General features: G+C 40.9%; 1 protein-coding gene and 1 long non-coding RNA gene across 3 annotated transcripts in view; one reads left to right on the top strand and one right to left on the bottom strand.

Moving 5' to 3' along the window:
- PTBP2 (polypyrimidine tract binding protein 2) lies at nt 1–25,103 on the bottom strand. The gene is made up of 14 exons (XM_072128546.1): nt 24,946–25,103; nt 17,068–17,098; nt 15,338–15,413; nt 12,309–12,481; nt 11,185–11,328; nt 9,894–10,058; nt 9,693–9,803; nt 9,390–9,585; nt 6,976–7,115; nt 5,509–5,542; nt 4,928–5,020; nt 3,529–3,745; nt 3,326–3,403; nt 1–2,543 (listed from the first exon to the last, which is right to left on the bottom strand). Exons 1-14 carry the CDS (start codon nt 24,951–24,953, stop codon nt 2,414–2,416), a joined length of 1,596 nt encoding a protein of 531 aa, XP_071984647.1. The 5' UTR covers nt 24,954–25,103; the 3' UTR covers nt 1–2,413.
- Nucleotides 24,618–25,580, top strand: part of LOC140104818 (uncharacterized) — a 52,312-nt gene continuing 51,349 nt past the window's right edge. The window contains exon 1 of one of the 2 annotated variants that reach the window (XR_011850421.1): nt 24,618–24,865. This is a non-coding gene — a long non-coding RNA (uncharacterized lncRNA). The remainder of the gene's footprint in view (nt 24,866–25,580) is intronic. The other variant, XR_011850422.1, reaches the window with a different exon arrangement.

Consider the following 25,580-nt stretch of genomic DNA (forward strand, 5'->3'; position numbering starts at 1 on the left):
TTTGTTAGAAAAATTAATTTTTAATTGTGCCGCAACCAAACTAGACTGAATTTTACATTTCTAAAGATGTAAAAACTCAACTAATAGAAAATATACATGACCATTTATTTCCTACAAACAGAATCCATGGAATTTTTAACCAAATACATCAATTTAAAAAAAATGTACTTGTCCTGAACGGGATCAAGGGAACGGCTTGGGGGATGGGGAGGAGCCGTCGCCTTGACCCCAGCCTCTAGATTCTGAGCCATGTCTATAAGTCAGGTCTGTTTCTAAAATACAAAATATTTCTGAAGTTCTTTATTAAAACATAATATTACAATGCAAGGGAAAAAAATTAAGACTAAAGGCACATAAACTTTGGTCCCACCTGGTTGTCAGTTCTCGTGACAAGAAGAAAAAAAAAACCTGCCACTATTCTCGTTCATTTGTCAGAGGCGCTCCCTGCCATAGAAAATACACATGCAGCGGTTTCTGAAATTGCTTGACCAGTCTGCACATGCTCAGAAATCCACATCTATATCCAAGTAAGATTACAAACAGAGGATGGCAATATATAGATAAATGCACATCAGTCATGTCAACTTCAAAAACTACAGAAAATATTCAGCCACAAACAAGACAGTACTTAGTGCCGACACTTAAATGATACGTCTCACAAGAGTGTACAAAAAGGTTACGATTCAATAAGAGGTGTGCCCAAAAAGTGTAGGGATCTTTCTCGCTTCCAAAAAGAAAAAAAATTTAAGCGAAAGCCGGAGCCATGGTCACCGTAAAATTCCAACTGCCTGGGTAAAAAGTGTAAACCACCATAGTAAACAAACAAATTACTTTAATGCAATAGGTACATGAGTAGCAGGAGGCCACTGGGCCAGGACTCAGATTCTCCTTCATCAATTATTCCTAAAAGGTCTCATTGCTTTTGTTTTCTATACAACATCTCTCTGTAAACCCCAAATTATCGAGCAGGTGACTGCACAAAGATACTGGAGAGACCAAAGGCTGGAGCATGCGAGAGAGGCGATGTAGGACAGTCTGAAGCCGCTCACTGGGCACAAGCTGCATTGGTTTCCTCTTCACGTAGAAATTGGTCTCCATCCATAAGAATGCATTAGCTAAGGTCTTGCACATTTACCTGGTGATGTACCAGTCTTAAATGGGTTGTTAAACTCAAAATTGAGCTCTGCATTGACGTACTATCAGGTCCCCACTGTGCCGGGACAAGACCTATACTACAGAGGCAGATCATCGCCGCTGAGAGATGTTTATGTAGTGATGACTAGAGATGAGCGAGCACTAAAATGCTCGGGTGCTCGTTACTCGAGCCGAACATTTCCAGATGCTCGAGTGCTCGTTTCGAGTAACGAGCCCCATTGAAATCAATGGGAGACCCGAGCATTTTTCAGTAAAATTATAAACTGAACGAGCACAGTGAAAGAACACAGTGCAGAACAGATTGCAGATGTTCGGGAACATCTGCGATCTGCTCCGGAGACACGCGTGCAGAACGGTGTTCTCCGCAATAGTATTTGAAGAACAATATGTGTAGAGAACAACTTGCAGATGTTGCCAAACATCTGTAATGTGTTCTTCACACATATTGTTCTTCAAATACTCTGATGGTAATTAAACAATTAAATTAAATGTTTTAATTGTATCTTTTTACTGTTCTTCACTTTTTTTTTTTTTTAATTAAATGCTCGTTATCGAGCAGGGCAAATACTCGTCCGAGCAACGAGCCGGTCCGAGTATGCTAATACTCGACCGAGCATCAAGTCGAGTATACTCGCTCATCACTAGTGATGACCCAAACAGTAGAATCGCCAGAACACAAAACCCTCAGAGCTGTAGTTCCAATAACTGGAAGAAAAGACAATTTTTTTTTTTTTTAAAGGGTGACAATGGCTCAGAGTTTCCTCATTTCAAACCTCTGATGGTAAGCGAGTTTACTAAAGAAAACGAAACCCACAAAAAAGTAACAAGGCAAAGAAGTGAAACGAGCAGAAGATGCAACGCATAACCTTTTTATACACCTCCTGGTGTAAAAATGTCTTTATACACATGTAACAATGTGCCCGTGAGGATTCACCTGTATTCTAAAATGGTAACACTTAAGGAAAAAATACACATTTTCATAAGGCACATGTCCATGGAGAAAAAGCAAAAAGCTGAAATGGAAACTTAAACACAAATGGCTTCCCTAGTCACCAGGTACAACCTGCAGCTAAATGTTAACTGCAAGGGAAATTCACGTCATGTAATGAACCAAGGAATGATAACAGAGTGAAGAACAAAATAGACTCTGGTCCCCACTTCTCTGAACAGTCTATCGGTGACAATACAATGAACAAACGCAATAACATCAGACGCTCCGTTTTTTTTTTGTTTTTTTTTTTCATCCCCTTCTCGCCTTTTATATAGTGGACTTGGAGAATGAAACTCTCAGATGGTGATTATCACCGATGTTGTAGTTGTGAAGGTCAATCAGCGCCTGTATCGCTTCTTCCACAGTAGACATCTGGAGGAGAGCCATTTTATGGTCCCTGAATTAAAAACAAAAAAAACACACCACACGGGGGAAGGGGAGGGAGAGAGAGAGAGAATTATTTAAATGTAAATCATAATAATAAACAGAGCTATAGAATAAAATACTCTAGGGGGCGTCCTTTGCTCGTACCGCTCCCACACCAGACTAGCCAGTTTTCTGGCATAGAAGCAGTGGATTAATCACAAATTCTTGCGCAGTGCAATGTGGCCATGATGGTGTGGAGAGGGAGTAGAATGGCACGGCTACGCTTCTACTTTTTTTTTCACAAGATTATGCCAGATCCAACCTGGGGTCGTTTTGCTTGCTCACTGCAGGAACAGAAGCCTACTAGGCCACATAATAGCCAACTCTTTTAGGCCCTTGGTCTATATGTATTGATTACCTATTCAGGCAACAGGTCATAAATAGTAGATCCGACCCAATACTCAGAATCCCTAACAAGAAGCAAGATAAGAAACTATGCACAAGAGGAGAAATGTATAAAATACTACACAATTATCTGGGCTGAGGAGCTTGCCCCGACATTGTCTTCTACCAGTTGGTAATGGTTAGAAAATCTTAAACTCTGTAAGGAGACCAAATCCATTTAAACGCCTATTCCCTAGAGGAATAACAGATAAACAACAGCCCACTGTTCCAATAACCCCTTTACCTAACACCACTGAGCTTCAATAGTGTGGGATGTATGACATTTGCTTGCCGACAGTGTAGTAAACTAAAGACTGCAGACCCTTAAGCCCTTTTGGGGTCTAAAGATAACATTACTTTGTCACTTACTGAAAAAATTTGAAAGCCTTTACAGTTCCTCCTGTGTTGGTAAACAGTGTGCGCAAGTCATCTTCAGTAATGGTTTGCCTAAAATAATAAAATATACAAACATTACACATTGCAGTCCATTCTGGACACTTTAAAAACATGACCAGTTGGCAACCTGGAAGGGGGCAGGTCTCGGGTCCTGGGCAACATGTGACTTTACTTACGGAATGTTTGACAAGTGAAGAGTTGCAGATGGTGGAAAGATATTCTGAAAATTTTTAGAGCCGGGTTTCTTGAAACGATGGAGAGGAGAGTTGCCAAAATCTTTTGTCAGTCCCTGATCATCAAGCCCTTCTCGAGGTAGCTGTACGGTTTGATGTTTGGACAATGTGACCCTGATAATCTTTCCATACATCTTCTGTCCATTAAGATGGCTCATGGCTGGAGGAGGGAAAAAGCATAGATGTAATTGTATGTATTTAGCACAGTTTATATACAGGTGATTCTCACGAAGCACATACAAGACCAGCTTTCGGAGCATTGTGTGAGATTATCCCCTGCCATCCCTAGCAGCTTGAACATTCTTCAACTTTTACTAGAAATTCTCAGAACGAGGAGGATAACCTTTCAGTAAGTGCATTGAATGCATGTCCTGCATTGTAGATGATAAGTAAAATGATTACAGATGGCGGATCTCTGTGCTTATCTGACACGCGTGACCCCAGTCTCCCTCACAACAGTCTTGTGGTTTCATAGAGCGTGTGATGTGCAGTCTCTGGCTGCAGTCCCTGCTGATGCTCCAAGTCAGCGCCAGCAGAACCCTCCCTCGCACAGCACAGACTTGTCATAAGCAGCAGAGGATGAAGGCAGCGATGAGGGTCATCAAGGTACTGTACAGAGAAGCTATGTACCGAATGTTTACTACCTGTCAACAGGTAGGTGAAGAGCTGTAACAAACGTACCAACAAAGTAAAATACTTGTACCTGCGCTGCTTTGGTCCACCACCTGCTGAGTGAAGTATACAGAGGGCTTTTCATTAAAAGATTTTTACCCTGCTGAGAAGCGCATCTTTAAAGGAACCTTTCACTAACAAACCTAATGACAGGTTCCCATAAGACTATGCTGATTGCTAAAAAAAAAAATAAAATAAAATCATTAAATGGCCGACATTGGGTGACCATCGCAGACAGCAGGGTAAGTTACAATCTGTGACAAACAAAAATTGTGTAAATGTAATCACATAGGAGCACAGACACTGCAGATTGTGACTAGGTAAAAGCCAAACAAGCTTTGTTAAAAAAAAAAAAATTAAAAAAGGTGGGAACGACCCCCCCACCACACAACCAATCTGATATTAATGATCTATCCTTCATTTGTTTTATTCCTTTAATACTATAAAAATGCAGACATAAAAACAAAAGCTGGACTTCTGGATGTTATCCTGCCATGTAATGTAAAGGAGGCATTAACACTTTTCTCAATGAACTTTCCTTTACCTCATCTTTCACAACTTGGATAAAATCAAATGCCCCCACCCCTAGTGAAACATAACAGGTTTTTATTTAGTATTATTTTGCTTATGGCAGTTCTCTTAGGCACTAATGCAATAAGACACCTCTTACCCAATTGTGACTGGTTGCCATCAGCCATCTGTATAAGAGCACTGTCTTTCTTGTTGTACAAAATCTTCACGCGCTGCACATCGCCATAAACACCTTTCATTGAAATTCAAAAAGAAAAAAACCCACAAGAGTATAAATAGCAGATATGAGCTTGGTTTGCCACTTTAGATACTGAAAGGTCAAATGAAACAACCAGACACCAAAAGTACCATTCAACCAGGCCTAACATACACAAGAATGAAAGCAGATCTTGAACAGTGAATTTCAGATAAGAATATATTTGATATACCCTCAAACCTATGTGAAAGACAAAATTAAAAAGATCATGCAAAATAAATTCACATGCATTTAAATAAAATAGTGACTATGGTGAGAAAAAAAAAGAAAAAAAATGAAAAGAGAAAAAAAAAAGCTCTAAGAAATAAAAAAAAATAAAAAAAAAAATAAAAAAGGTAATAAATTAAATTACTATTGAAAATTACACCAAAGTGCTAGCTACAAATAAAAAAGGAAAATAAAATTAAAAAAGGTGAAATAAAAATGAAATTAATAATAAAAGTATAGTGCTAACAATAACATACCGAAGAGGGTAAACAGACTTTGGGGCGAAACCATCTTTAGAAGGAGAGAAGAGCAAGCAGCGTAAGACAAGAAGAGAGAAGAGTCGAGGAAGAGCGGAGATGAACAGATCATCCATAACGAAGGGTGGTTCCCGTAGAATGGTGAAGGTGGTCATGGATCATGGTTCAAGGCAGTTAATTGGGGCAAGTTGGTCCGAGGAACATATTGTTCAAGCAAAGAAGCATGAACGTAGGGGGAAGGGAGGGGGAGGAGGGAGGGGAAGACAGACACAAGATGGGGAAAGATTGATAGCAGTATTTGGAAAACAATAAAACAGGAAGAACGTCACACACAAGGGAGAGGAGGATGTAAAGGGGAGGGCGGGGATGATGCAGAACAAAAGAAAAAAAAGGGAGAAAATAAAATAAAGGTCAGTACAAAGGAAATGCAGGAGTTTGGTCAGAATAATGGTTGGCTTATGCACTGTACAAGAAAAACTAAAAATGTAGTCATCCAAGACAAATATGGGAAAAATCACATTCATATCAGAGATCACAGTGCTAATCTGGTCTGACATGGGGACGGCCTGCTGTAAAAACAAAGTAGGGTTTACTCTTAACTGCATTAAGTATTGGACTCAGGAATGGGTAGAAGTATCAATGTGGATGGCTGCCCAATTATTTAGGCGTCAATATACAAGTGACCTATGCTACCTATAGTCAGCACAGAAATAAGAACATGTTGTGGAGGACATCATCTTGTTGCTCTCCAGGAGATGCCTTAGGAGGCCTCTGCCCTGGGGAGTGACGAGAGGTCAATCTAGAACATAGCGACAAAGGAAAGAACATGGAAGTACAATCCCTCAAACTTCCCACATTTCATTCCACTATACTCAACATCCAAACAGAAATGAAGGAGAGGAGCAAATATACCAGCACTGGGAGAGGAGAGACAAATCTTATAGAGAAAGAGAGAGATACAGCGTTAGAGAAGGTGAGAGCATGGCCAAATACTGGAAAGAATAAGAGATTACTAAGACAGGAAGAGACCTTCATCAAAATCTTTGGAAGAACCTTGAAAGAAAAATGTATTAGAGCAGTTGATACAAATTGAAAATTGTAGAAATAAAAATAATCAAAAAGTATGACACATACAAGAAAGAAAAGACAACAGGAGAACACAAACACCAGCATGGCACAAACTCATGGCAAGATGACGTGTGCAGTACTCGAAATAGAGAAACTAGAAGCAGGATTGGATGGTTTAGGAGAAGTTGGCTTTATGTCCATAATGATCTCCTCCTCCTTCTCCTCCCCTGCGTTAGTTTTTCCACTTCAACTTACTTTTTACAATGAGCAAAGTAAATAGTTTTGGCAAATCCAAGAAATTAAGATTGTATGTTGTAAATAAACAAAACATTAAAAGAGAGGAAAAGAAGCAGGAGAGGTTATGTTTGAAGGTATTCAACATGAATTTGCATCACTGACCTCTTCATTCAGATTGCTCACAAGGAGAACAGTGTTGCCGGCCGTTGTTACACCATGCATACCAACACGGCCCGCAGCGGCGGCCGCAGCAGCAGCGGCTGCATTGGGGATTCCTAGTGGACTTAGTGCACCAGGAACAGCTGCAAAATGAAGAGTCATGTTAAAATAAAATTCCTTAAAAATCCTCTGTTCTACTTATAAATGTAACAGTTTCTATTTTACTACATATATAAGTAATATATAAACTACCAGCACCAAAACATGGACAAAATAAAAAATTTAAAAAAATTGAACGCGGTTTGTTGCTTTACAGATACTTTTCTTCAGTCTACTATCAGTTTTTCATAGATCCTCAGAAGCTTTAGACTATAAGTGATCCTTAAAAAGGATTCTGTCTGGAACATTGTCTACTTTTGAATGGATCAGACCATTAACCCCTTACTGACTCCTGCTGTATGGAGTGGGCTCACATGCTGCAGCATATTGCAGGGGCTGTTAAGCCTGTAAATCACATTCTGTGGGCGGCGCCATATTGGATTTGAACGCCACCCCGCTGTGAAGTCATCAGGGGGGATGCGAACGGGTACTATGACAGTCTCGGGACATACAAAGACCCAGGCCATCTGATTTTTACATGTATTACAATGTGCGAATTGTAACAGATGATGTGTAAAATCCCCATATACTGCCATACTGTAGGATCAGATAACCTAGGGTTAAAGTACTCTAGGGAGTCTAAAGTAGTAAAAAAAAAAAAAAAAAAAAAAATTGAAAAACACAAAAATTCAATCACCCCCTTTCCATAGAACTGATATAAATATAAAACAAACAGTAAAAATCAAAAACATGTTGGGCATCGCCGTGTCCCAAAATGTCCGACCTATCGAAATATAATAACGTCTTTTTCCTGGTGTCTAACCTCGTAACAAAAAATAGCGACAAGTGTTGCTTTTTCACTTTTTGAATATTTTTCAAAATGGCCAAAATTCAATAAAAAGTGATTTAAAGGCTGTACAGTCCTTAAAATGGCAGAACTGAAAAAGTCATCAAAAGTAGCTACATAGCCCGAATGACAAAGTTATTACTGCCAGACTATACAAAACAGAATAATTCTTCATTTTGCCAAATGTATGAAAACATTATAAAACCTATACAAATTTGGTATTCCCTTGATGGCACTGACCCAAAGCATAAAAGAGACGTGTGATTTGGGGCGCACAGTGAAAGCCATAAAATCCAAGCCCACAAGAAAATGCCACAAATGCATTTTTCAACAATTTCACAGCATTTTGAATTTTTCTCATGAAAAATAAAAAGTTATAGATTTTTGAAAGTGGGGAGTTAAAAATGGAAATGGGAAAAAAACAAACAAAAAAGGGCCTGGTCATTAAGGGGTTAATATAACGGCTGTCTTGAGCAGACTGTTGTAAAAACAAGTGGTAGAGAGGCAGCGCAGCGGGCAGGTGCGGGGCATTTTTGTGCACTCAATATACCCTTCTCCAAATCAATGCCAAATGGGCACAGGATGAGGCGCAACTGTACGCCAGGCAGGGGCACTCACATAGCAATGCATCTGTAGAGCAATCTGGAGGCTTCAGCGGAAGGGGTGGGAATTAAATAATACTCTGGGGCAACTAGAACCCACATATGATAAATACCCCCAACAGAGTGGCTTTAATAGCATAGTATAATAACAAACTTGCTTGTCTGCAACCGGCCCAAGAAACCCTGTACATTTCCAAATTTTAATGTAGGTTTTAAATGCTCCAGAGTTATTTCAACAGCAATAAATGCATTTACTAATATGAATGTGTCAGGAGCAGTGATAGATGCTCCCTTATTTAATTTACATGTGACACCAATACCACACTATTGACATTTCCATATGTATTTTGCTGTTGTACGCTGCAGAACATTAAACATAAACATCAGGAAATCTAGAAATGATGGAATAGGGGATTTTTTACTTAAATCCTTAAAGCTGAAACTCTGGAGAACCTGTCAATACAGTCATGGAAGAGGAGACTAATCAAAACTACTGGGAGGGAGTGGAAGTTGTGGCTGTAAAGCTCATCTGTGGCCTGCAGTGGTCTGGGATATAAAGCCGATGGTTCTGTGTGAAGGCAGTGGGTTACAATATCACAGGCTTTAAATGCCACTGTATACATGAAACTGTCCGGAGGAAAGCAAGTGAATTTCTCCAGATGCACAGGACAGTTTACATTAGTCTCGTCATTTCATGTAAGCAGACCTCTACACCACCGTATTAGGGCAACAGGAATCTGAAGCCACATAAAACAATGATATACAACACAGACACTAGAGAAGCCTAGCAGAGCTCCAAACAACTATATAAGGGAAGGAACAGCAACAAGAAATTACTCTTAGATCTGAAGAACATTTTGCAGACATACCTAGAAGTGATGTCTCCTTGGCAAATGCTGCAGCGATGGCTGGATCTAACGTAGGTTGCCCGTCCCCAGATGGCAAGTCTGGACGTGTATAGTCACGACTTTTGTCATTATTGTACTTCACATTTAGGTTCACCAGCTTAGAGAAATCAATTCGGAGGGTACAACAAGCATTATAGATATTCTGCCCATCTAATGCCTACATAGAAGAAGAAAAAAAAGGTACTTTATTTCATACACTCTTCTGCAGAATAAATAATTGTGGCATGAACTACATGTCCTGGGGCACACAGTAACACCACCTACCAGCTTTGCTTGTTGTGCGTTTGTGGGGTCTGCATACTGAAGCAATGCTTGAAACTGATTGTTTTTTGTGAATGTGATTATCTTCAAGACTGTGCCAAACTTTGAAAAGATCTGGGGGTCAAAACAACAAGCAATATGAACTACCCGGTTACTTGTACACATCAAATCATGAGAGCAAGATTAAAAATTTGCTTTACAAACCTGGTGAAGGACATCAAGTGTTACAGGGTAGTACATGTTGTCAATGATTATTCTCAGCACTGGGCTCTGCGCAGAGGATACTGTATTCTCACTCCCAGCAGTATTAGCCACAGTGGAATTGCTAGACTGAACGGCAGATACCGCCTGAAGCACTGCTTGGGCACGCTGAAAGAAAACACAAACAACTTTGAGGTGGTGGGAAAGAAAGCAGCTGCATTGTACAAGGGAATAAAAGGGAAATGTGCAGACACCGCCGATCACAGGACAGAAGAGGGAATAAAACATAAGGAAAAGTTTGTTTAATTCTCAATGAACCACAAAGGAAGTCGTCTTTTTATTAAAAACTTTTAATAGTTTGAAAATAAAATGTTAAACTGCAAGATAGAAATCTGCTGCTTCAAGGTTATTTTGAGAATCAAAATTTAGATTCTTCCCTGCACCATCCCGAAGACTTAGTGTCCATTCAGAAGACAATGAGAGACCACAGCACTTAAAGGGGTTGTCCGAGGGTATAAAAAAAACAAAAACCCTAGGGTGGCTTCCGTGCCCGTTTGTTAACATGGGGGACGGACCGGAGAAATTGCAGTGCTGGATGCAGGGAGGGCGCCGGGAGGCAAATACATGTTTATTTTTTTTTTAACCCACCCCATCCCGGCCACCAAGGGTTTTTTATACCATCGAACATTCCTTTTAATGTTAGGGAACGTACAGCACCACTTGGTACTTGGGGAACAAGACAATTTATTATCCAGAGTGGTTTCCAGGTCCACTTCAGAACGAGCTCATGTATAATCTAATATACAGAAAATGTGGCAGTATAAATGTTGAATATTTGATTAAATTGATAATGATTAAACTCACATTATATTTTAAACAAGACTTCAGCATCCTGTGAATCTTATCAAAATGGTGACCTAACAAATCTATTTAGGGGCCAACATGCCAGTTAGGTCCCTGAAAATGCTGAGCAAGCATAAAAATATAAAGGGAAGACAAAACCTAGCAACTCCATGACCGAGTTTTGGCACTTCAATGTATGGTAATACTATCATGTTCATCTTCATCTGCAATCGAGTAAAATTTGAGTTGTAAACAAAGGTAGAGCTGGTGTCATATCAGAACCTCACATATTAACTTGGAAGTCTCTGAAAATCTTTTAATAACACAGGTTCAAGAAGATTACACAACCAGTTACAATTACCCATAGTACTGGAGCACGCCAGGATAGACAAAACCAAAACTTCAACACGGAAATAACAATGTAAATGATCAAAGATCCTCCCATAAATACCTGGTTTAGAGCACTGTCTGTTTTAAGTTCTTTATGATTAGAGTACTGAATGTAGATGGGTTGGTTACGAAGGTGAGGCGTCAAAGTAGTGTAATAATTGACCATCGTTCCAGCAGCTTCTTCTGTTGCCAACTCCAAAAATGCCTATAACATTAAGAGATCACAATTAGAGATATATATATAGAGATTAGTATAACATGAGCCATTATCTGGCATTAGGCACACATGGCTGTATGGCAGCATAGTCTGCAGCTGACCCACAGCAATTTACATTAGCTGCATAGTGGAGGGGATTTTTAGAAACCTGAACCAAAAACTAATTTCTGCTGCAGATTTACACAAAGGCTGAGCTCCAATCCCGGCCCATATTCCCTAGGCTTGAAAAGATTATTTTCCAGTCCACAGGCCAAATTCGATACAGATATCGCATCATCAGTTTTAGATCGGTGGGAAGAGGGGGGTCCGACAAATAGTTGCGCCTGGCATCCTCCCGAACAAGACCTACACAGCAGAGGGCAATGGAAGCAGACGTTTACTAAGGGGCACGAGTCTTAACACATTGTGCACTTCTGTCCGTGTGCAAGTCTACACAGCTTTCTGCCCTGGTTAACATATTTCTGTCAGATGGCTGGTGACCGCGCCGCTCAATCGGAGTTACAGCTATTTTTTTACTTTTATGAGAGTGCTTTATAAAAATGTAAAGTGCTCATTATTCTCCGACTCGTCAAAAATTTACTAAGTCCCCCAAAAAGATAAACTTACAACTTCAATAGAAAAATGTGATGTTTGTTTTAAACTAAACATTAAAAAAAAAAAAAAATGTCTGTTTTAAACTAAATATTCATGTCTGTGAAAGGGCTTTCCGAAAATCTGCTGTGGATAAGTATCTAAATTTATTTGGAGTGATTCTGAAACAATTCAGCTATACAAAAAGGGAATGCAAGACCATCAACCAAACAGATCAGGCTCCTATCACCTATCCCTTGAACAAGTGATAAAGGATATAAAACACTCACTAGAAATGAATACAGTGCGCTACTAGAGACAAGTAATCAAGTAGTAGGACCCAGCAGGGGGTAAGAGTCTCCTACACTTACACCAGAAAAGGGTGTAAAAAGACCTACCTGATTTTTCCCTTTAAGCATTAGGATATTCGTTACTTTCCCAAAGGGTAAGCCCAAAGCGATGACTTCGGTCTCTGTTACTTCACCAGGAAGTTTGCGGATGTGAAGCACTCGAGAGGGTGCACTTTCCATTTTATCGTCTCCTTTGAATTTCTTGTTATCATTTCCATTGGCTGAAAAAAAATAATAAATTAACAATAAGTGTGGATGAGCTCACAATCGAAGGTATTATAGGGAAACTTCCAGGAAAATATAAAGAACCCAATCTCCAGCAATTGTGCCAGAAGGCCTCAACATCGCTTTTCTCAAGTCCAGATCAGGAAAGTATTTTTTTTTATTTATTTAATTTTTTTTTTTAAACATCACCTGCAGTCCTAGGGTGATCCTTCCATTTGATTATCTTACTAAGGCTGTTTTCACATCACATTTCTTGTAGACTGACATAGTTGTTGCCTCCGTCTGGCCACTATGCCCTCTGTTACCTCAAAAAAATGCAAGATGGAAAGACATAGCAAGATAAGTCTTCTCATCCTGCAGCCTCTGCCTGAGCAGCGTATGCGTTCACCGGAAGCAGCGTATTGCATCACTCCCCACAGCCCCGTAAAGCGCACGTGTCGCTCCACAGGAGGAAGGAGCCGGTAATGTCACGGTCCATATTAGGAGAGTGAGATCAATAGGAGTAGAGCCCGTTTATTGGCGTCAGCCATTTGCCAGCCGCTGCACACACCTCTGCCTTTCAAGAAGGAGGGGGAGGGGTTCCCGGGCGACGTATTCGACTGCATAGGCATACAGTGGGATACTCCTGTGCCAAAAATTGTAAGGACACTTCGGAATAATTCTTATGTGTTCTTACAATGTATGGTGAATAAGGGGTGTGTGAACCCAGAATAACGAACACAGATTAAGAAATGATCCGGTTGGGTTCCACTGATATTTTTACTGGCCCAGTTCACACCTGTGTTGGGATTTTCTATTGCACTCTCCTAAAACGCAGAGTAATGAAAACCAAAAATGGCTGGTCTTGTTTGTTCACTTCAATGTATGGAAGGTTATCTTCAATTATTAATAGCCAAAAAAACAAAAAAAAAACAAAATGCCATTTATATCGGCTCAATAAACAATTGAAAAATACATTATGGATCTCAAAATGTGGAGGAAATAAATTGTTGATATTTGGGTCGTGTGTGGCTGGTCACTACAAGTTTTAATGCATAGACACACGATATATGGCATGTCCCATTAACAATTGGCTTACATTTAGGTCCTTTATAAACCATTCATGCACCTTGCAAATCTGAGGCAAGTCTGTGCTCGGGAAGGTGAAAACAACACACTTTATAAAAGTTCTGACAGTCCTTCCATTTCAGATCAATAAAGAGGGTTTTGTTCTTGCAGAAGAGAAATCTCCTGTTTTGTTTGACAACTGCCAATGTAAAGCGTTTAGGTCTCTGTTCATGGGCATTTCTGCACCTGCTTTACTGTCTTCTCTCAGCAGAAAATGACCTTGGAATAAGTGAGGAAAGTAGCAATGAATAGATTCTCTACAATGTCATAATCATGGGGAATAATTCTGCACTGTGTCTCTGAATCCCATTTACCAGCTAACAAAAGGCGCTACACATTCTGAACAGCTTTACTTTTAAAGTGTCCTAAATGTACGCCTTTATAAAACCGCTATTCACATCCAGCGAGAACACGAAAAGAAAAGAGGCTCCCTTTTGGAGGGCCGGATGATGGCGGTTTCATGGTAAATTAAAATAAGTACAAGAGCATCACAATTGAGAAATTGAAGGCTTTTCAACAGCCAGAAAGTTGCAACTTATGGAATCAATAATGGAACATTTGGAGTGGGGGCGTTACAATGCAGATAGAATTGGTTCCAATTTGTTTCTCTCTTTAACTCTTATCAAGCACATATTTGATAATCAATGTCATTACAGATTTATACTAAACAAAAATAAATTCGGAACATGGATGACAGAACAGCGCAGTCAAGGCCCACAAGTATTTCTTGGACCACCCGTGTCTAGATTAACCATCCTCACGGATGGTCCCGTACTCCCAGCGTCAGGGAGATTAGAGGCGGTAGGTGGTAGCATAGACCAGTCACAGCTCGTGCCTAGATAACCCTCAATAAGTTTCCTCCAGATTATTTCTGCCTAAAGCCATGAGGCTGTCGTAAGGCATAACACTAAATGCGGTTACCAGAGCTCAGGCAAGACGGCCCCCAAAATCATGGACAGAAAACAGAAGAAATCTACTTTCGGAAAATACTAAAAAAGGTAAGAAAAAAAAAATCCCTTTTTCTAATTAGTTCAAATCAAAATTGGCAATTAATCTCTTACACGCTCCTAGAGTGTATAAAAAAAATCCTGTGTAGTACTGTGAATTAGGTGCCTCGCGTCAGGCTATTGCAATAATATTATATATACAAGCAGTCCCTTGGTTACGTACAAGATAGGTTCCATAGGTTTGTTCTTGAATTTGTATGCAAGTCAAAGCTGTGTATTTTATAATTGTAGATCAAAAAAAAAAAAAAAGTACTATTATTAATTATTTATATAGCGCAAAGGTCACGCAGCACTGCACAAAGCTTGTCAAATTGGTCCCTGTCCCCATGGGGCTCACAATCTAAACAACCTACCAGTATGTTTTGGAGTGTAGGAGGAAACCCAGGCAAACACGGAGAGAACATACAAACTCTTTGCAGATGTTGACCTGGGTGGGATTCGAACCCAGGACCCCAGCGCTACAAGGCAGAAGTGCTACTCACTGAGTCACCATGCCTCCCATCATAATAATAATGTTTCCCCAGTGACAATTGGAGCTTTAAAATTTGCTGTAATGGGACCAAGGATTATCAATAAAGCTTCATTACAGACAGCTTACAGCTAATCATTGCAGTCTGGACTATAGTAAAGCATCTAGAGAGCTTCACCAGAGGTCAATGTGGTCCGTCTTTAACTATCTTTGTAAGTAGGGGACCTCCTGTAATCTAAAAACACATAACTGGTGACTTATTTACTTACCGGTCACAACTATGCTGGTCATATTAGAACTGGGACCATTGAGAACACTTCCAGAAAGCAGCTCGTCAGAACCTCTCTAAGGAAGACAAGAATGGTAAAGGTTAGACATGTGACTGCCATCCTTCCATTGCTTCACTTTTCCAAATCCAATTACAGATATTTCATCATGCATCAGTCACTGGCAGCCAAACATGGATGGGGGGTTGGTCAAAGAGGACCTTTCACCAACTCACACATGCAGAGATGAGCATGTCATTCTGTAGGGACTGCTACACAGATTCAGGGGCACATTGAATTTTCTTTCAAGCCCTTACAGTTGTGGAGATATCAGTCCCAGTATCTGACCATTGTAACTGTCAGAGAGCAGGAGCTGGAGGCGTGTGTTATGCCAATCTCCTCTCATACTGTCCAATCAGTGCGACCTTCTCTATGCTCTTCTAGGTGCGGTGTTCATACATTGTGTTAACATGCTGCTATTATGTTAACATTGTGTATACAGTGTTAAAAACACAATAAGATGCAAAAGCAATGTAAACATAAGTGCAGCATAAACGCAAATGCATTGTGAATACATGTAATGTAAACACCATGTACCTGCAAACGGAATATAAATGCCAACGCATTACAAACACAACTGCCATGTAAATACCACAAACACCATTTAAATGCAATGCAAACGCCATGCAGACAGACGCAAATGCGCCACAAACACCACATGAACACAAATGCAATGCACACACACACAAACTTAAAATGCTAATGCAACATAAACGCAACGCAAATGCCATGTAAACGCTACATGAACGCATAACAGCGCAAACACCACGTAAACGCAATTGCAATGTAAATGCGCCGCATAAACGCTAATGTGATGTATATGCAAACTATCATATTTACATTTGTGGTAAAATTGCATTCGCTTTCACAACGCAATGTCAACAGAATATTATTGGATTGTGTGTGAACATCGCCTTTAGATGAGCTTAGAGAAATCACAGCTCACTACTGTTGAAAGTAGCTTCTCTCACATTGCCTGCTGCTGATTAGACAGTATGAGAGAAGATTAGCATAAAACACGCCTCCAGCTCAAGCTCCTCCTCTCTGACAGGAGACAGATAATAAATGGTAAGATACTGGGACTGATCTCTCTGCAACCGTGCAGGCTAGAAAGCAGATTCAGTGGCTCTTGTGAAGCCTCCCCTACAGAATGATATACTAATCTCCATGTAAGTGAGGTGGTGAAAGGACCTCACAACGACATAAGAGCTTTACATGTGCAGCAAAATACAGCTTATAGATGTGTGATCACTTCTAAAGTAAACCTTTTATAAGAGTGTACATCAGTCTACAAGTATCCTGCCCTGTCCAACCTCCCTGCTTTAGGCTACATTCACACCGAGGTTTTTGTGCATGTTCAGGATGTACGCCAGGAAAGCTCTGTACAGGGGATGTATTTCCCCAGTGTTCTAGTTGTCCATATAGGGACAGTTACGCCACTAGGGAGACACCAAGAACATGCACAGGTACATGTTCCAGCCATAGACATGTTCTCCAGATATATACTAATACCAGGGATATGAAGACAGCCATATACTGTCAAACCACTTTTTAGTTGGGGCTCAGTAAATGGTAGAGATTATTGAAAAAACTTTTACTGGAGAGGAACAAAAGTTATACAGAAATATAGACATTCATTAGTCATCTCATTCTTCATAAATACAAATGCTTACCTTAACGCCCACTGCAACATCAGTAACAATACTAAAAGAAGAAAACAGAAAGATTAATATCCATTTTCTAAAGAGATGTTAAAATAATTATCTGGCAGGAAAAAATAACATGAATCTAAAATAACAAACCTCTATTTTAACATCAAGAAGCGGTACAATAGTGAACGAGTAACAGAGACCTGAACATGAGCCAAGTAAAACTGCAGGAAAGAATTGCATTAAACTCCCTGATTAATATAAGCTGGGATCACAAACCATTTCTGTTTGGCCTGAAAATCACACTGGAGCCCTACGCTGGTCAGACTCCAGCACATTAACCAGCAAGTAAATCAGTGTGCAACTGGGGAGTGCACAATACTGCGGCCTTCCGGATCCAGGATACTCAGACGCCAAAAGGGACAGCCGAAGGCTAGAAACCGTGGATACATAATGAAGCGAGTCACAAGTACCCAACAAAGTAAACACACACACACAGAAAATGCTGCAGGAGACTAATTCCTGTTTGGCATAAACCCCAGGAGAAACTGTCAGTGTATGTATGGGGTAAACACAAGAAAAACTTTTAAATGAACATTACCTATTCACTTCCAGGCCTCTGGATTGATGTTAAGGTATGTTCACATGGAGGATTTTGGAGAAGTCTTCCAGCATAATGTGTACAGGGCTATACAATGAATGTGTTGAGGCTTAAACAGACTGACCGCGGTGCTGGGAATAACACTGCGCACCCAAAGGACGTTTGGCGCAGCGGGGAAGCAGGGACTCTTTGTATAATATAATCCGTTTCTATGTGTCCCTTCCTCTGCACTGCAGTCGGTGAAATCTATGTAGCATTCACAGCCGGACCACGCTTGTATGTTTAGCCCTTAGACAAGTGGTGGCGAACCTTTTGCATGGGTACCAGAGGTGGCACTCAGAGACCTCCAGCACATAGTTCACTAGACAGGAATAAAGGCCTCCTCCTATAGTCCCAGAAAGGGATAATTGCCATTTTAAAGCAACCCAACCTTGGCTGCCTGGAACTACAGGAGGAGCAAGAAAGTGTGGACAGAGCTGGATCATCATTGGATCTCCTGCCACGTAATTCTTGCTGTTCAGGGAAATAAATAATCAAAATATCTACTCATTTCTATTGTATTGATGTCCTCATGACATGAAAGCAGTGACAAAGCAGTAAGAAATAAGTTTCTGCTTGAGTTGCTATGTTGGCACTTTACAATAAATAAGTGTGTTTTTGTTGCAGTTTGGGCACTTTGGTTTCCTTATTGACCATGTGCAGTGATGGTAAACAGTCTCTTGCCCCCTGCAATCAAAGTATAAACGCCACCCACAATTTTTAAAAATTCCTTACATTCCATTGCCACTTTTAGAAAATCACGAATTTCGGTGAAAGTTTGCAACTTAATTTTACACCTCAAACAGCACAATAAACAAACTGCACTTTTTTAGATCTCCTCACTAATTTCAAGATATTTGCTTCTTATGAGCCGCTAAGCTAGTTCTCCCTATAGTCAATTGTGAATTAATGAGTTTTTCAATAAAATAATGGTGTTCCAATAATGTACAACATGTCTGACCCGTATGTATTGGTCAATACCTTAGAACAGGGGTCAGGAAGCTTTTTTGGTGAGAGCCATGAACGCCACATATTTTATACTGTAATTCTGTGAGAGCTATACCACATGCCCCCATGTAGATAAGTAGTCACAGCAAAAAAAAAAAAAAAAAAAAAAAAAAAGTTTAAAAAATACTAACCTAGCGGTGCTCCCTACAGCTGGAAAACTTCTCTATGACCCAAGTGTCACCACTGTCGTTGCATAGGTGCCAGCGCCTTGGTCATAAGGCCTCTGCCTTAGAAGAATTGCCCAGTGGGCTCAACATAGTAACAGCTACAAACTCCTTATACTAAGCATATGGAGTCATGAGATGGAGTAAAAAGTGATTAAGATTTTGTTGCATTCTGAAAAAATTAGACTGTGGTTACACAGTGCAGCTCTGGCAGAGTAAAATTAGCAATAAAAAAAAAAAAAAATTAATCATGTTGAGAATGAATGAATCTGTTCATCAGAAAAGAAAATATTTTGACCATAATATCGGCACATTAATGCACAACATGACAAACTAAACTGATCCTCTTTATAAAAAAAAAAAAAAAAAAAAAAAAAAAAACTATATAAAAAAGGTAATGAAGGCATATTTTAAGCAAAATGAAAAACAGGAAGAGATAGATTTGCTGTCCTATAATTAAGTGCACAGATGTCTCGGCAGATGTTACAATACATCTTCTACAAGTATCCACAACAGATACAACACAACTAAAACATGTTTACCACCAGATTTAAAGGGACATAAAAAAAGTGTATTAAAGCTCAACTCCACCTACAGAAACACCCTGTAGTCTTTGTAGTTGCCCTCAAGACAGTTTCTCCTTAGTAAGTTTTTCAGGACTTCTACAGAGTGTAGGATTGGCCATCTATAGCAGTTTTAGGGAACCAGAAGTTGAACCAACCAGTTGACCGCCAGGGCCCCAGAGCTATAGAACCAGGCACAGTGTACTGACTGAACTACAGTAACCAGGCAGCGACATTAAAAGTGAACCAGGGTTGACTACACATCAAGTTTTCAAACATTTTTAAGATCAAACAGATGAGAAATTAGGAAAAATTTCAATACTAAGCTGCCTTTAGATTGTGAGCCCTTTTAGCTCGTGCCCTCCTTCCACTTATGCCAGTTCAACTTGGCCCTTTTGCACTTGTCTTGATGTAATGTACATGAACCACTGGCCTGTCGACCCCACTAATAACAGAATCTGTCAGTGAACCACCCCTAGGTACTGCAGTTGCCATGTATAGGGAGTCCTATAAGGGGTAGAGGTACTGGATAAGTTGACTAAGCAGAAGCAAGAATTTCTGACCTGTTGTATGTGGAGGGGAGCAGAAGAAAGTGACGATTTAGGCCCTGTGATGATGTCACCACCACGTGACCTGTACATTTGAAGAGGGGGAGATCAGTAGCGAGAGAAGTCATAGTGACCTAAGGACCTGTAATGATTGCACCACTGTAACTATTAGAAGCTGGTGGTCTCTCCTCTTGTAACCCATCCATAATATCAGCCTATACTAGGATATATATATCCCCCCACATCATACCCATTATTCATTCATTCTCTTGATATCCCATAATTCCTGTTTGGTCCAATAGTCATCATTGGAACCGATGTGGCCCACCCATGAGGATTGAAGAATATAGGGCATAGTTTACTACCTACATTTTCATGAGACGGTAAAGCTGTAGCAAAGAACTGCTCTGTCACATCACAATGAAAAACACCTATAAATTGGAATTTATTTACCACAATCACCGAAAATCTGCCTTCAGCGATGCAGATCCAGGTTTGTATCTCCCGAGTAGAAGTATGGAACATGTCCTTCAGCATCAGGTACTTTTACTTACTCTTAAAACAGGAAAAAAGTTTTTCCAGGCCTGCACTAGCTTATGAGCTGCCTCATCAAAACAAAAGGAAGCTTTACAAATCCTAATCTAAGGAGACCAGGGCTCCACATGAAGCAGAGACGGGAGGTTTTGTGTATTTTATCTAGGAAACCCAGAAAAATTCTGTTAGATGTTAAGATACCTTCTAGATATCACAGCTAAATGCTGAACCCCTTCTTTTAGGAATATATTAAAAGTCATACAATACATTTTCTGGAGATATTGTGTACGAGTGAATGCCCGGCAATCTCTGCCAACTCCATGGAGATGAATGGAGCACAACGGTCCTGTACGACGAAGGGTTCAACTGAGATACAGTGGACCCAATAGGAGCCCCCGTTCTCGTTATTTGTGGGAGCCTCATCACAGAAACCCTCGCTAATCAGCAAGTTAGGCCATATCCACAGGACTGGGCCTAAACTTGTTTGGTGGGAAAACCCACTTTGAGACAGACCAGATAAATTTTATCTATACACAGCAACAAAAAGTCCAGGTCTGACTCCATGTAAATAGATATTGCGGTAAGTAAGCTTTTATATACAAGATATGGAAATATTACTTGAATCTTTTCACCCAAATGAAAAGAATCACTATCATCACAGAGGGTTAACAAGGCCTAATCTCATCCAAGCCTTTGTTTTGTCTGCCTTTTTACCACAAGGCTCAATTATCTCCATCATGCTGCATTTATGAAGGCGGATGCGCTGGTCACAATAAGCATAGCCCTCCCCCTCCTCCCTTCCATCATCACACAGAGCCATGTAATGTGCTGACTGCTCGCTCTGGATACATGCCAGGATACAAAGGACCAATTCCATATGGCTGAAACTTCCATTGCCAGACTGTCCTGAAAGCAAAACTTCCCTTTCCCATAGTCTAGATTACTGTGTGTCAAATTAAGCTACACGATTATACAAATAATGTGTAAAAAGGAGATATCATATCCAAGTGGCAGGAATACAATGCATAGAGATACAGCAACCGCCTTTCATTTTACACCAGTGTCTTGGGAACAATAGGTGGAGGAAAGCCCCAGACAATGATAAAGCATCAGGATACAAGGGGGAAGCTGAACAAATGATACAACAGGCCACATGCACAGGACCATTTTCTCCTGACCATAAAGAGGGAACAGATTTGTAAGGGGCAAACACTGATGGAGATTGATAAGAGGGCACACACTGCAAGACAAAGGAAGGATTCCCACACAATGGTATCGACGAGAGCAGCGCGCACATTTCTGCTGCTTAGGTCTGACCCTGCAACCATTGCCAATTTTGCCAAAATTGTCCTATAATGTTTACATGGACGTATAAGCTTCTGTATACACACAATAAAAATGTCTAAAACAATTGTATGAACACACAAGAAGACTTTTTTCACCTTTACAAAGCAGTCCAACAACACAGCGGCCACAGGTGAACATCTCCCTGACCATTGGATGGAGCCACCAGTGTCGTTCTCTGATCCAAAGCAAAAGCAACCATACGCATGTCACAGTGTGCAGGTAATTGTGTAATTCAGTCTACACAACTATGTCATTCATCACTTCTTTAGGATCCCCAGCAATGTCACACTCATTAAAGGGGTTTGTCCATCAAAGAAAGTTCTCAAATTGTAATCCTCTAGTGATGTTAATGATAATTTTTAACCCCTTACGTTTTTACTCCGTTTTATTGCCGTTTTAGCCCCTAACACTGACCATCACTAAGTTAAAGATTTCAGAGTGTGGGCAGGGACTGTGTAAGCACGCACTTCATGATCCCTCTATTCTATAAGATGCTGTGTGCTGACAATGTGCTTAGATCATCAAGGTAAAGGTTTATAAAAACTTTTAGGCTGCATTCACGCTACCGTTTGCCCACCATACCATAGTCAGCGCCCGCCCTTCTCCATAGAGATTCATGGTGCACGCCGCCGTTATATGGGGAAAGATGAGACAAGTCCTATCTCTTCCCCTGGTATGGAACAGTACGGTGCCGCACCGTATAGCTCAGTGCGCCCATTGCTGGCCCCCAACAGTTGTGTGAATGTAACCTTATTTTGTATCTGAACATTCACTAGTATCGGAGACACACTCCAGCTCTGGTACATCTCAGCTATAACACGTACACACAGTCAGCTCTGCTATATGCCTCCTCACCTGCTAAAAAGACCTCATCTTTCTGTAGTTGGCAGGGAGAGGGGATGGACCCAGAGTGTGCTGTATGTTGCAGACAGAAGAAGTTATTCATGAAAAGAAACGTCCCTGTCTGACCATAGTCAGAAGATTTACGGTTGAATCCTGGGGCAACCAAATTTTATACACCAGGACAGGTTGGAATTATATTTGTGAAATGCTGTATTTTTAAGTAACAGTGAATTAGAGAATGTCTTCCTGGAATACCCCTTTAACTACTGAAATGAAAGAGAAAGTTGGGGTGACAAATGGCAGGATAAATGTCCAATACCAACTCCATTATTCAAATTTCAGAAACATTTTTAAGACTTTGAGAAAACGTAGAAGTATAACTCGTATACAACTTTTACTTCCTTCATCCTTAACAACATAGAAAATGTGAACGGATAATATTCATCTGCTACATTCATAGATTAGTATGATTGCCAGGACTACACTCACAACTGTGTAGTATAAGTTCCTGATTATAACAACTGAGCTACAGTCGCAGTATGGAGGAAAAGCTTGTACTGAAGGCAGCGATGACACACTGTACAATTTTAGAAGCTGGGTAATAAACTTCTTTGCTTAACCTCAATCTAAAAGTTGATGGCTAAAATTACCAATTCATAAAACACATTTATTTAAACAGACGAAAGCTGCAATACCCGAAACAGACACTACTAGTTTTATGGACCAATGTAAGCCATGAAGAGGCTGCTGGGCTCTGCTGAAGAGTAGAAATGTGGCTTATCCAAAGTTAAGTTATTTACCCATCAAATGGGCCTGGAACTATATGGTGACCGGAAGGAAAGTCACAGATTTCTAAAACCGGAATCATTCACTTGTCTGTGCCCCTAAGGTGATGATGACTGATCTATAATACAAGAACTAGCTGTGGCTTTTCTACATAAGAGTGCGTTCAAACATTCAGGTTTTCAGGGGAGTAAAGTTTGAGAAATGTCTTTCTTTGCAACTTTTACACTCGTTTTGCCAAGTTCACTGTGACTGAGTTTTACACGGCTGTGCCCCATTCACCTAAAAAAAAAAAACTAAAGTTGGCATCGGAAAGTCACACAACTATAAGAAACTGCGGTAAAAGGAACAATTGTTTGCGCAAATAAACTCCAGAGCAGAGTAGTCAAGGGTTTGCTTAAAGGGGTATTCTCATTTCGGCAAATTAATATTTTTGTTTGCATGAAGAAAATAAAGTTTACAGAAGGAAGATCAATTTTAACCCCTTACTTTACACTTCATGATTCCTCTAGTGCTATTAGATGTTGTGTGCCGACAATGTGCTTAGATTATCAGGGTCCAGGGTTTATATACACTTTCATTTAGCTTCTGAACATTCACTAGTATCTGACACATAGAAAGGCGAGACAGATCAAAGATGAGAGACGGACACAAAACACAATGACACGCTCCAGCTCTGCTAACTAGTTAAGTGTCGTACGTACGCAAACCTTTCCCATGAACACTAGCTCACCGCAGTGTGGGGTGACTGGCTGGACTGAGGCTCCCTATTATATATTTAATAGGGAGCCGTCCAGGAGCCAAACTTCCCACCACAGTGGGACGGCAAGGGGCCACGCACGCACAGGTGACATATGATGACGTGGCCACGCACGCGCAGGTGACAGATGATGACGTGGCCACGCACGCACAGGTGACAGATGATGACGTGGCCACGCACGCACAGGTGACAGATGATGACGTGGCCACGCACGCGCAGGTGACAGATGATGACGTGGCCACGCACGCGCAGGTGACAGATGATGACGTGGCCACACACGCGCAGGTGACAGATGACGTGGCATCCATGGCCTGTGACATATGTAGACAATATGGCAGCGAATCCAAACAATTGTGTCACTTCCAGCACAATAATGCAATCCGCTCCATGTGAACTGGAACAAAGCTGACAGAGCCCCACCAGCCTCTCCCCCGCCAGACATGGCTGCTGCCAGAGAACAATAGACGGCGGTGAGCGGCGCCATGTGTGCTGTGAGGCCCGGGCACACAATGGCAGCAGGTGCCCTCTCCATGGCTCTGCACAGCCAGGCCTTCCCTCCCGCCACACAGCGGCCGCCTGTACCGGAGACTCCGCTCCTTCCCGCCATAACGGGGGCTGCACCGGGCTCTGAGGTAAGTCACGTCACACACACAGCACGGAGGCTACCTACAGCCCACTCACTCCGCACCTATAACCGGCTCACAAAACCTACCCGTCCATTGCCGGATTGGTCTCCGCTCCTTTCGTTATCTCAAACTGCAGCTCCGCCGCCGACTTCACACATAAACAAAATGGCGCCGCCCGATAGGACGGAAACAGCCGAGTGCTGGGCGAGCCGAGCGACGACACTGGGCGGAAATTGCCGAATGTGGAGCTCGGAGGGACGTGAGGCGGGATAGGGACGGACAGCCCTCCTCCTCAGCGGCGGGGGCGGGAGAGCGGGGCACGCGGTTCACATGCGTTATATTCCTGCGATTATTAAGCGAATTTGAGCGACTGCACATTATGATGTGTCATATGATGTTTGGATGACGTTTTGCAGTTTTCAGTTTAAAAGTGAATGAATAACTGATTAGTTTTTTTTCCCAATTGATTTCAATAGACTTGTAGTAGTTAGGCAAAGTTCACACTACCAGTCAAATCTCCATTCAATACCTGTGTTAAAAACATTTAAATAACGCAGTTTTAATGTATAAAAAATCCCATTGACATCTGAGGAAAAGTAAAGCTGTCACCACCGACATACGGATGACATGACATTTACCTCAATAGGATTTTTAATTACAATGTAAATCCTCAGTTTTTTGCTATTTTAACAGAGGTAAGGAACGTTAGTGTGAACTGAGC

This window comes from Engystomops pustulosus, chromosome 10, assembly GCF_040894005.1.
Source record: "Engystomops pustulosus chromosome 10, aEngPut4.maternal, whole genome shotgun sequence".
Lineage (NCBI taxonomy): Eukaryota > Metazoa > Chordata > Amphibia > Anura > Leptodactylidae > Engystomops > Engystomops pustulosus.

Coding starts and splice junctions, on each gene's coding strand:
- PTBP2 (XM_072128546.1), bottom strand. Junction 9,804..9,893: donor CACTTGATGTCCTTCACCAG/GTTTGTAAAGCA, acceptor TTTGACCCCCAG/ATCTTTTCAAAGTTTGGCAC. Junction 3,404..3,528: donor CTTCACTTGTCAAACATTCC/GTAAGTAAAGTC, acceptor TTATTATTTTAG/GCAAACCATTACTGAAGATG.